Genomic DNA, 12567 nt, shown 5'->3' with positions numbered 1-12567 from the left:
TCTATCTCCCTATACTCATATGGAGGTTCTTGGACCTACCCGCCAGAGTCACAAAAGAAAGAAAAAACATTTGTTGCCACTGGAGGATTATTTTTGAAACACAGGTATTTAACCCATCTCTAGTTGGTAAGGGCACATAAGGAGGGGAGCACAACGGCACTTGTTGGAACATACTTGCACTGGAAGTATAAGATAACCAGCACTTTAAAGGACTTATTATTCATGCACATTTTTTGCACTTTAATCTTTTTAAAAAGTATTATGTATTGTGATTTAAATATGTTTCTGCACACATAATGAATAGAGATACATATTAAGCACGTTATGGTTAGACAGCACTGGGTACACACAAAATACCTGCGAGGAATATACACCTTACATCCCAGCAGCAGTCTTGTAAGCACATTTCACATACTACATAGCTTGGGGATCATAATATGCTGATAATGAAAGATGTTCTCATTTATGTAAAAGGTAAACTTTCTAGATTTATAAGATGGGTACACTGTCCCCACATTGCTTGAATGAAGAATTATAAATTCATAGTGTTGTATGACACTGCTAACTACCAATAGATTATTAATTCCTGTACATTATTTTAACTATTATTTATGAATGTATATTTATATTAATTAGTATCTGTCCTTCTGTAGGAATTTGATCATAAAAAAAAAAAAATATATACAATTAGTTTACCATATCATTTTATTAATTCTGATTCTTTAACTGGTAATATGTATTATATATTTTTTAAATTGGGTTAGATGAATAAGTGAACATAATAATACTATTGTGCTTTACAAATAGGAGGTGGAAGTGATGTACGACCTGGTGCCTTAGTATTTTGATCTCAATTGGTCCCCCCTTTCCCTCTCATAATCTTTATATTCTTGTGTCCAATTAAGTCACATGAATGGATAAATGGACATGCATGCAATAAACACAGTCATAGCAACACCCTGCTTCATAGTGATGCGTTTCAAGACATTGGGCTATCAGTGGTTTCCTTTAGGCTCTTTCAGGCAGTATAGGTTGCCTGTGTGACATCACCGTCTTGTCAGTTCCAGCCAGCCTGACGGTAGAAGCAGCTTCCGGATGTATCCAAAGTGGTTCTCATCCCTGGATGACTTCCTTCTTGGCCGAAGGCACAATACACCACTACCACCATACCAGGGAAGATGCAAGTGCTACCAACAATGCACCGATCAAATTAAGGGGCAAACTCATAATTGCATCTAATGACTTTATTTGAATCATTTCATTCAGTCTTTGTAAAGTCCACACCATTAAGACATGGTTTATGTTTTTAATGATGCCAAATAAACTTGGCTTTTCATCAATGTCAAGCCTTAAGTGGATCGCAAAATTATGAATGCAGTAGTAGTGGATACTAGAGTTAGTCCTGGGCTATACAGAGAGTCCTAAGCTCTTCTATAGAGATTTTTTGTTTGGCGGCTCCTGTATCTAGCCCCCAGGTGACACAAAAACTTTGCAAAATGGATACCAGGAAATCCAGGGATGAGAATGGACCTGGACTGCCTCAGTTTCAGTGTGAGGAAACCGGATGGCAGGGATGCCATTGTTGATAGCTTACAGGCATTGCAAGATTGATCCCCGGTAGTCCCCTGCATATCCAAAAGGACAAGTAGGGCAAAAGAAAAAAAAATCCTTTATCTGTGGGCACTCCACAGAGGCCCAACATCTCTCCACCAGGCTGCTCCCAGCAACCACCTGCTGGGTCTCAAACAGACTGGTGTCACTGACCAAAACAGATGCTAACCCCAGTCCCTCATCCTGCACGCTAAATGGCCTCTTTGTCTTGCTTTAATCTGTGCACTTACTAAAAGATCATTCCTTCCTCCCAGTGGTTCTTCCTGTGGCAATAGGACAATGTGCCCTTACTAAAAGATGGCCACCACATTTTTCAGCTTAGGTCACAGCTGCATCAAGACACTCATTTTGCAGTGAGCCCGTCAAGGTTCATTGTGTCCATAGCCACCGTTTCTGCTTTAGGTAATCAGTTTAGTAGCAAGCAGTATTAGAAGTATCAGAATTACATAGAGGAGTGGGTGCTGTATCCATCGAACTCCGAGAAATAGATTTTACGGTAAGTACAAAAATCCCATTTTCGTTTATCGATGGACACAGCGCTCTATAAATCATAACTAGTGGTACATCCAAAAGTAGTGGCAAAATGAAAATGAAGGGTGGGGAAAATAACCCAAGGCTAAACATAAGAGCCCTTAAACAGGACACAGGAGCCTTAACTGGGTCACAGGAAACCCATCTGAAAAATAAAGGTTTAAAGAAAAGAACAGCCCCTCTTAACCGCTTTTCGACCGCCGCACGACTATTTACTGCGGTGGTCAGCCCCGTACAGGCAAAGTGACGTAGGACTACGTCGCTAGCCTGTGAGCCTCTAGGGGGCAAGTGCGCGCCGCCGGAGTCGCGCTCCCGCCCCTGCTCGTTCCCTAACAAGTCCGTGCGTGGGACCAGCGGACCCGATGTCCACCGGTCACTCGCGATCTCCCCGTGGAGAGGGAGAAAGGCAGGCGGCTAATGTAAACAAAGCCGCCTGTCATTCTCCCTGATCTAACTGCAGAGATCATACGATCCTGTTATGTAGGATTGTATGTCTCTGTGGTTACATCACTAGCCACACCCCTTTACAGTTAGTAGGAAGCCCCTCGGGACACTTAACCCCTGCATCACCAATAGAGTTAACCCCTTCCCTGCCAGTGTAATTTTTACAGTAACAGTGCATATGTATAGCACTTATTACTGTAGTAATGTCACTGGTACCCCCAAAAGTGTCAAAAATGTCAGTCAAGGGTCCGATCTGTCCGCCGCAATGTTGCAGGCCCGAAAAAAAAAAAAAAAAAAAAAAAAAAAAAAAAAAAAAAAAATCGCAGATCACTGCCATTACTCGTTAAAAAAAAAAACAAAAAAAAAAACACCAAAAATGACAGAAATCTTTCCCTTAGTTCGTAAACGCAAAACGCAGAAAAAGAATTGACCAAAAATGTTAAATTTTGATTTACATTTTTTTGGGGGGGGGGGGGGATTTCATATAAAAAATGTGAAAAATAGTGTTATTTTTTCAAAATTTACGCTCTTTTTTTGTTTATAGCGCAAAAAGTAAATATTGCACAGGTGATCAAATACCACCAAAAGAAACGCTGTTTGTGGGAAAAAAAGGACATCAATTTCATTTGGGTACAGCGTCACACGACCACACAATTGTCCGTTAAAGTCATGCAGTGCCGAATCGAAAAATAGGCCCTGGTCAGGAAGGGGGTAAAATCATCCGGGGCTTAAGTGCTTAAACCGCAGCCTGCAAAACTTTGTTGCCAAAAGAAGCATCCCCAGATGCCAAAGTAGCTACCTTATAGAATTTCGTGAAAGTGTGCACAGACGACCAAGTGGCTGCCTTGCAAACTTGCAACATTTAAGCCTGATGACGGAAGGCCCAAGAAGCGCCTCTGCTTTCTTGTCAGCCGAGTCCCTAAAGGACAGGGATTCCTCTATGGGATCATGGTTGCTTTATTCAACTTGGAAGCAGGACACCAATGTACAGCAAAATGTTTGGGGCCACAAAGGGTAATTTTGGTTGTTCACATTCCTTACTGGAAAGCCTGTCAAAATAAGGCACATAAGGAAACCCCTTTGGAGCAAGATGCGACTTGTGCGTACCAAATGACACAGCCGCGTCCGTGACTACATCAGCCACATCCTCCATTCTTAAAGTCTCACGCACTGCAGTGATAAGTGCGTCTACCAGCGCTTTTTTACTCGCTGCTGCGACCATGGAGGAATCATCCTCACTATCGGAGGGATCAGGGTATGTGATAATAAATCCCACTGGACAGGCCATGTCCACGACAGCATCAAACTCAGAATCACATGAGACAGCCTGAGCAGGGGAAGGCGGGGGGCGCTTCCTCCTGGGCCCACATTCCACTTCCACCCAGGACACTAAGGACTGCAGGACCGCTGTCAGTGCAATCATGGGAAACTGGGGTTCCGAGGGACCTGCCACCTCCATGGGGGGTCAGTGGGGGAAGATGTGGCCAAGAGGCTCCATAAAGAAAGGAAGACCTTGCAGTACAAAAATGATCTTTTGGCACCACTAGAGGATCCCCCCTCAAGGCCCAGGGTATCAGCAGAGAGAGAGATAACAGGGACCCCCAAATACTCACCCTACCGACCGGAGGAGCACCGAGAATTCAAACTCAGCATCATCATGGACGCTATCCCTGTTCATATGTCCCAGGCACAGGAAGAGGCAACTAAGGAGGAAGAAGAGGAGCTTTGGCATCCCCATGAGGCTTCATCCGGCTACACAAACATGGCAGTCATCTGGAGACTAGCCAGACTAAGGGAAAATGGCCACCAGCAGCTACCATCACTGTAGCATGCTGCCAGGATCTTTGCTGCACCCTCTGAAAGGGGACCCCCCCCCTGAAGGTAGGGGGGGTGGGGGGGGGGGGGAGACCCAAGGGGTCTCTGCTGCATTCTCTGCCCTGGGACCCCCCCAGACTCTAGGTCTAGACAGGGGGGAATGGAAGTGGGAGAAGCCCAGCTCTTTGAGGGATTTAAGGATGGGGAGGAGGGAACCTGCAGGGAAGGTCCGACCGTCCCTGGAGGTTACCCACGTCCAATCCAAAGAAAAGGTCCATGGTGTGGGTAATGCTCCAGACATAACACCTTGCCACCTTAGTAGGGGAGCTGCTGCAACTCAGACCCAAGCCCGGTCATATGCGAGCCTGTGAGATATTTAACTTGAGGGCCAGCCTCTGTCTGTGAGGCTGTTGCAGCCAACCTTGCGCGTAGCTGCGGTCTGCATGCGCTCGCTGGCTGGGCGACCACTGGACCAAGATATCCAGCCTATCGCCCAGCCGTTGATTGTAGATCTTCCAAGAGAAAAACAAAAAAGATGTAAGGAAGGAGAAAATTGCTAGGACCAGAGATGCCAGCTGGGAGCCTAGGTCCTTACTCCCAACTAGACAGAAAAAAACTGATATCCTGTAGCAGGAAGTGAGAGGATATACCCACTGGGACTGCCCCTAAGGTGTGGCCAGAACGTTTTCTTTCCTGTCTAGTCCTACTCCTGTAGAGGGCAGTATAACCCGAGTTGATATTAATCAAGGAGGACTACGTCTGTCAATGAGCGACAGAGAAAACTGGTTACCTAGAACAGAGAGGGGGGTTATATACCAGCTGAGGACGGCCCATGGGCAAAGCCAGGTCTTTTTTGTTCTGCCTAGTCCTACTCCTGGAGGAGGCAATATAACCCACTAGTTATGATTTATGGAGAGCGGTGTCCATTGATGAACAAAATAAATATGGCCAATAGAATCGCAAAAATAAAATAAAAAGCCAAAACGTTTATTTTGATTAGGAATGTATAGTCCTGAGATAATGTAAAGAGTGAAGATAGTTAAAAGGATAGTAACTTAAAGGGAATTTACAAAATATTTCAGTATCTTTATTTACTTTGTTATAACAAAGCCACATAATGTAAAAAGACAAAACATGTTTTTCAAATTTTCCACATATTGAATACAAAATATAATATAAATCAAGTACATAATGATATCCTCAGACCAAGTAACGCTTTATTTAATCCTCTAAAACATAGTTTGGATTAACTACTAATATAAGAGTCTCTTCTGAAGCCTCTTCTTTGGCATCTATGGACTTCAAATCAGTCTTGCTTAGTTCTATGAGAATATGATCCTTAAAAGGAAAATACGGTTCTAATATTAAGAGCAGCCTATGAAGTTATTGCATGCATGATATATCTATATTACAGATTACCAAATGTAAAGTAGCTAATATGCAAGAACACGGAACAGCTCTAAATTTCTGACAAAATTACCTCTCTCTCTCCCTCCCCCCCCCCCCAACATTTATCAAACAGATAGACACAAAAATGCTTCCAATGGTATGTGTAATAGGCCAAATAAGAATTTTTTTTTGCGTTTTATATACATTTTAACCAATTTAAAGGGCATATCATAAAAAGTCAAACATACCAGACAAAAAAAAAAAAAAAAAAAAGGCATGGCAATGTGTGTGTAGTAAGAACAAATACTAAGCAAAGTTTAAATGTAACTAAAAAAAAAGCTGCAACATACCATGTGATATAAACATAGCATAGAAAATAAAGTAAAAATGCTGCGCTAGTATCCCTATATAAACATAACTGTGATCACCTATCACAAAACAGTAGGTGAAAATGTTGGACAATGAAAGATATAAAAGAGAAAGTCCACAAAAAGTCTAAGTGATCAAATCCAAACACATAATCAGTGATGAATAAGGGTGCAGCACAAATTTCGATGATATAGCGTGCTATAACTAGACCTTCTCCCAGTGGAATTGACCATCCACTACAGATAGGTCAATTCAGGCATATGGTATGACAATATCTTCCAACTTTCAATTGGTAGCAAATCATCATAAGCAGTGTAGCAGTACATCCTGGTAAACTGTTCCGCCACAATCAGTATGTTAGGGATAAAAAGAAAAACCCCTCATAGAAAATGTAGTTTATTGGAATAAACATTGTACTCACATGTCCTCCAAAGTAAAAAAGTGATTTTTACAGTTAAAACCTCCATTAGAACAAGAGACAGTAGGTGCCCCAGATTACGTCAGATATAATGAAACGTAAAGAAAGAAGCCTGCTGTGATGCCTTTATGTTGATGGCAAAGAGTTTGGGAAGCTCTCTCTTTTGGACCCATGGAATTTTAAACTGTATAAAACATAGTTTATTGGCATAAAAACATTGCGCTCAGATACACTGAGGGGTTCTCTTTTTATCCCCAACATATAGATTGCGGAGGAATGGTTTACAAGGGTGTACTGCTACACTGCCTATGATGATTTGCTACCAACTGAGTTAAAAGAGATCGACCTACCATATGCCTGAATTGACCCATCTATAGTGGATGGTCCATATCTTCTTGTAAGCCTTTTGTTTGATCACTGGGTGGAGGTCTGGATATGGAAAGCTATAAACAAGTTTTGTGCTGCACCACTGATTCATCACTGATTACGTGATAGGTGGTCACTTTTTTTGTTGTTTACATAGTGATAATAGCGCAACATTTTAACTTGGAAATATTATGACCCAGCTGTGCTATTCTCAAACACGGCAATGGGAACTGGAATTGCAAATACTGTACTGGCAGGACTGCACCTGCCTCATGGACCTTTCAATTAATGGGCATAAGAAAACCCTGCCACAGGCCTGTTTGTTTACCTACTAAAGAGAACTTTCTGCCAGTTTCACTTCAATTTAAGTTGTGGATGTTCTTGCCAACTCCTAAAACACTTGCCTCATTTTTCAAAATATAAGACTAAAATGTCTAAGTGGTACAGTGACTTCTCACAATAGTCAATAGGTGTGTAGACCTGGAAACTGCTGATAGAAAATTGTCAATCAGGACTTTTGGGCAAAATGTCTAAAGTTCAAATACACTGTAAACCTTTAGGAAGAAAACATTTTTGGATAGGTAAAACCTGTTTAAATATTTAGCAGCAAAGGCAATACACTGCTTGGGTCAAAAGTAAAATAAGCTATGTACAAATAAGTTATGTACAAATAAGTTATGTACAAAATCCTCTAAGCCAGGGATTCTCAAACTACGGCCCTCCAGCTGTTGCAGAACTACACATCCCATGAGAGGCATTGTAAAACAGACATTCACAGACATGACTATGCACGATGGGAATTGTAGTTTCTGAACAGCTGGAGGGCCATAGTTTGAAGACCCTTGCTCTAAGCTGTCTGCTTAAAGTGGAAGTCCACCCTAAAATCAATAAAAATAATAAAAATAAAACCCTAAAGTCCCTGCATCTATAGACCTCCATGATCTAACATGAACCTACGTAGCCCTGTAAAGAAAAAAAAAAATCAGTATACATACCTTTCTTGAAGCCGATCTGACCCGATCCCATGCTGAGCTGTCAGCACGGCTTCACTGTGTAGGAGGGTGCAGAGGATACACCCAACGGTAGCCCCATTGTAAATCTATAGGTGATATCACTCCCCATTCATTTTACAGCCTGTGTCGGCCGTGTCCTCTGCAGAGCTTCCACTGCTGGAGACAGAATCAAATCGGCTTCAAAAAAGCTATGTGTACTGATTTCTTCTTTACAGGGCTAGATAGGTTAGTGTTAGATCATGGGGGCTTATAGATGCAAGGATTTTAGTTTTAGGGTGGACTAACATTTTTAGTCATGACACTGGTACACTTGGAAAATTTTAGAGCATAGATGCCAACTGTCCCACATTTCTAGGATTGCCCCAAGCATTACAGAATAGCCCTGGGACAAAGGTCATTTGTGGCCCAAGGCAAGCATGCAAACAATTATTTATCTAAAACCACCTCCATAGCCTTGTTTTTGCCCCCATTTTTCATGAGCTGAACTCAAAGATCTAAGATTTTTCTATGTGCACAAAAGGCCTATTTCTGTCTTCTATTGTTCACAAATCTGTCTAAATCTGTTTTAGTGAGAACTTTTGCCAAGATAATCCATCCACCTCACAGGTATGGCATATCAAGATGCTGATTAGACAGCATAATTATTGCACAGGTGTGCCATAGGCTGGCCACAATAAAAGGCCACTTTAAAATGTGCAGTTTTATCACACAGCACAATGCCACAGCTGTCGCAAGTTGAGGGAGCATGCAATCGGCATGCTGAGTGCAGGAATGTCCAACGGAGCCGTTTGCCATTGATTGAATGTTCATTTCTCTACCATAAACCGTCTCCAACATAAACCGTCTCCAAAGGAGTTTCACAGAATTTGGCAGTACATCCAACCGGCCTCACAACCGCAGACCACATCAGCCCAGGACCTCCACATCCAGCATCTTCACCTCCAAGATAGTCTGAGACCAGCCACCCAGACAGCTGCTGCAACAATTGGTTTGCATAACCAAAGAATTTCTGCACAAAATGTCCGAAACCGTCTCAGGAAAGCTCATCTGCATGCTCGTTGTCCTCATCGGGGTCTCGTTTGTCATCGTAACCGACTTGTGTGGGCAAATGCTCACATTTGATGGCGTATGGCACTTGAGAAGTGCTCTCTTCATGGATGAATCCCGGTTTTCACTGTACAGGGCAGATGGCAGACAGCGTGTATGGCGTCGTGTGGGTGAGCAGTTTGCTGATGTCAACGTTGTGGCTTGAGTGGCCCATGGTGGTGGTGGGGTTATGGTATAGGCAGGCGTATGTTAGGGACAATGAACATGGTTGCATTTTATTGATGCCATTTGAATGCACAGAGATACCGTGAATCAATTCTGAGTCCCATTGTTGGGCCATTCCTCGATGACCATCACCGTGTTGCGGCATGATAATGCATGGCTCCATGTTGAAAGGATCTGTACAAAATTCCTGGAAGCTGAAAACATCCCAGTTCTTGCATGGCCAGAATCCTCACCGGACATGTCACCCATTGAGCATGTTTGGGATGCTCTGGATCGGCTATACAACAGCGTGTTCCAGGTCCTGCCGATATCCAGCAACTTCGCACAGCTATTGAAGAAGAGTGGACCAACATTCCACAGGCCAAAATCAACAACATGAAAAACTCTATGCGAAGGAGATGTGTTGCACTGCATGAGGCAAATGGTGGTCACACCAGATACTGACTGGTTTTCGGACTCCCCACAATACAGTAAAACTGCACATTTTAGAGTGGCTTTTATTGTGGCCAGCCTAAGGCACACCTGTGCAATAATCATGTTGTCTAAACAGCATCTTGATATGCCACACCTGTGGGGTGGACGGATCTTGGCAAAGGAGAAGTGCTCACTAACAGATTTAGACAGATTTATGCATTAGAGAGAAATAGGCCTTTTGTGTACATAGAAAAAAAAAAAAAAGTCTTAGATCTTTGAGTTCAGCTCATGAAAAATGGGGGCAAAACAAAAGTGTTGTGTTTGTAATTTGACTTCACTAGCCACGCCCCTTGACAGTTAGAATCACGCCCCTAGGGACACACTTAACCCCTTGATCACCAGTAAAGTTAACCCCTTCCCTGCCAGTGTTATTTTTACAGTAACAGTCCATATTTATAGCATTGATTACTGTAGTAATGTCACTGGTACCCCCAAAAGGGTCTAAAATGTCAGTCAGGGGTCTGATCTGTCCGCCGCAATGTCGCAAAAAAAAATAAAAATGACAAATCTTTCCCGTAGTTAGTAAACGCAATAACTTTTGCGCAAACCAATCAAAATACGCTTATTGTGATTTTTTTTTACCAAAAATATGTAGCAGAAAATTGGCCTAAAATGTTAAAAAAATTGATTTTTACATTTTTTTTGAGAATTTCATATAAAAAAAAGTGAAAAAAATAGTTTTTCAAAATTGTCGCTCTTTTTTTGTTTATAGCGCAAAAAATAGAAATCGCACAGGTGATCAAATACCAACAAAAGAAAGCTCTGTTTGTGGGAAAAAAAGGACATAAATGTAATTTGGGTACAGCGTCGCACGACCGCGCAATTGTCAGTTAAATTAACGCAGTGCCGAATCGCAAAATAGGGCCTGGTCATTAAGCAGCCAAATGCTCTGGGGCTAAAGTGGTTAAAAGTGCTCTCTAAAACAATGCGTTTTAGAATTAAAAAAGGTCATACTTACATAATGAATTAATCTGTAAATTACTTTTTCTATCATATTTTTTCTAGAAATCAGTTCAGATTCACTTTCAATGTCACTTTCAATTTCTTTAAGATACCAGTTCACCAGGTCACTCTTCGTTACCTGACAGTCTTCGGCTAAAACAAAAAAAAAAAAAAAAAAAAAAAAACACGCAACAAAGTTATGATCATTCTTACAATATGTCCATTTAGTGGAGCTCCTAAATTTTTTTACTTCATAGGAATGGAAAAAAAAACATAAGGGACCACTTTTTTATAGGTTTTCCCCAAGAAAACAAGATGGATAGGCAACAATATTTGACTCCTTATATTGTTAATTTAAAAAAAAAAAATGCAAAAGAAAGAAAAAGAAAAAAAAGGTAACTAAGCTAACCACTGTCCCTCAATATTTTTCGTTCAAGATCTTTAGTAACATTTTAAAGATACTGCTAGAGAGTGCATTAATAGTTATTTTTTGCAAATAAGCCTGAAATGCATTTCAACCTCTATAATTGATCATGGGTGCAATGCATCAGCTCCTGCAGACCCCTCCAGCAACTTGCCAAGACTCAAATAGAGAGCAGGAGGAACGATCAATGGATTATCAGTGCAGTGATCAATGCAATAGTGTTGGATTGATAACTACATGTTTGTCTACTACTGTAAAGGTTAGGTTTGTAGTTCACAGAGCCCTGCCTGCACATAGCTGCTGCTGAGGGATGCTTTTGGGGGTGTGGGGGTTCCACTTGTAACCATCTTGCATCCTAAATATGAATCTAAGGTGGTCTAAAAGGTGGAGTTTGCCTTTAAATACAGCTGGTAAATAGGATGGCAATGGAGCGCATAAAAGTAGAGAGAAGGGTAATGGAGGACGAGCAAGAGAAGAAGCCCATATATGTAACCTCCTCCAGCATTCCTTGAGAAAGGAAGGCTATCCATTTTTAAATAGTATCAGAAGTGATGCTAGACTTGTGATATAAGACAGGGCTGTTCAAATTACCTGAGAAGGTTCAGCAGCAGCATCGCTAAACATGGAACTTGTGCCACTGGCTGGGGCACTAGTAGGAAGAGTACTTTGGGGGGGGGGTCTAATTATTTCAATACTAAGAAATTATACTACTTTACTTGGTGAATATTGCTGAGGACTGGGGAGTGTTTACTGCAAGCAAATATATTGTCACAGTGTTTGCAAACAGAATGATAGCATTAGAGTTTATGGGAATACACAGATTTCTGTAGATGCAAGTACACTACTCAAAAAAAAAAAATAAAAGGAACACTTTGAAAGCACATCATGTCTCGATGGTGATAAATATCATGCTTGATATCTAGGTACTGGTATGGACTGGGTAATGTGTTAGGAAGGAAAGGATGACACAGATTGATGGAAATTAAAATTATCAACCTACAGAGGGCTGAACTCAGACACCCCGAAAATCAAAGTGAAAAAATTATGCAGCAGGCTAGTCCATTTTGCTGAAATTTCATTGCAGCAACTCAAAAAATGGTACTTGGTTTGTATGGCCCCCATGTGCTTGTATGCATACCTGACAATGTCAGGGTATGCTCCTATTGAGAGGATGGATGGTGTCCTGGGGTATTTCCTCCCAGAAATGGACCAGGGCATCACTGAGCTGCAACGGTGGCGTTGGATGGACTGAAACAATGTCCCAGGGGTGTTCTATTGAATATAGGTCAGTCAAGTGTGGGGGCCATTCAATGGTATAAATTCCTTCATCCTCCAGGAACTGGCTGCATACTCTCGCCACATGAGGCCAGGCATGGTCATGCACCAGGAGAAACCCAGGACCCTCCGCACCAGAGTAGGGTCTGACAATGGGTCCAAGGATTTCATCCCGATACCTAATGGCAGTTAGGATGCCATGGTCTAGCCTGTAGAGGTCTGTG

General features: G+C 41.9%; 1 protein-coding gene across 1 annotated transcript in view; it reads right to left on the bottom strand.

Annotated features, from left to right (window-relative positions):
- Nucleotides 1-5622: 5622 nt before the first annotated feature.
- The window catches only part of LOC309556310 (maternal DNA replication licensing factor mcm6), a gene marked incomplete at both ends in the record, with an annotated part of 172602 nt that continues 165657 nt past the window's right edge, over nucleotides 5623-12567 (bottom strand). Inside the window, 2 exons of the mRNA XM_082258753.1 lie at nucleotides 5623-5739; nucleotides 10661-10797. Coding sequence (XP_082114879.1) covers nucleotides 5623-5739; nucleotides 10661-10797 — 254 coding nt within the window. The remainder of the gene's footprint in view (nucleotides 5740-10660; nucleotides 10798-12567) is intronic.

This window comes from Pelophylax lessonae (assembly GCF_965119305.1).
Source record: "Pelophylax lessonae genome assembly, chromosome: 5".
Taxonomy (NCBI): domain Eukaryota; kingdom Metazoa; phylum Chordata; class Amphibia; order Anura; family Ranidae; genus Pelophylax; species Pelophylax lessonae.
Note: the sequence above shows the minus strand (reverse complement) of the source record. Positions and strands in the feature narration are given on the sequence as shown.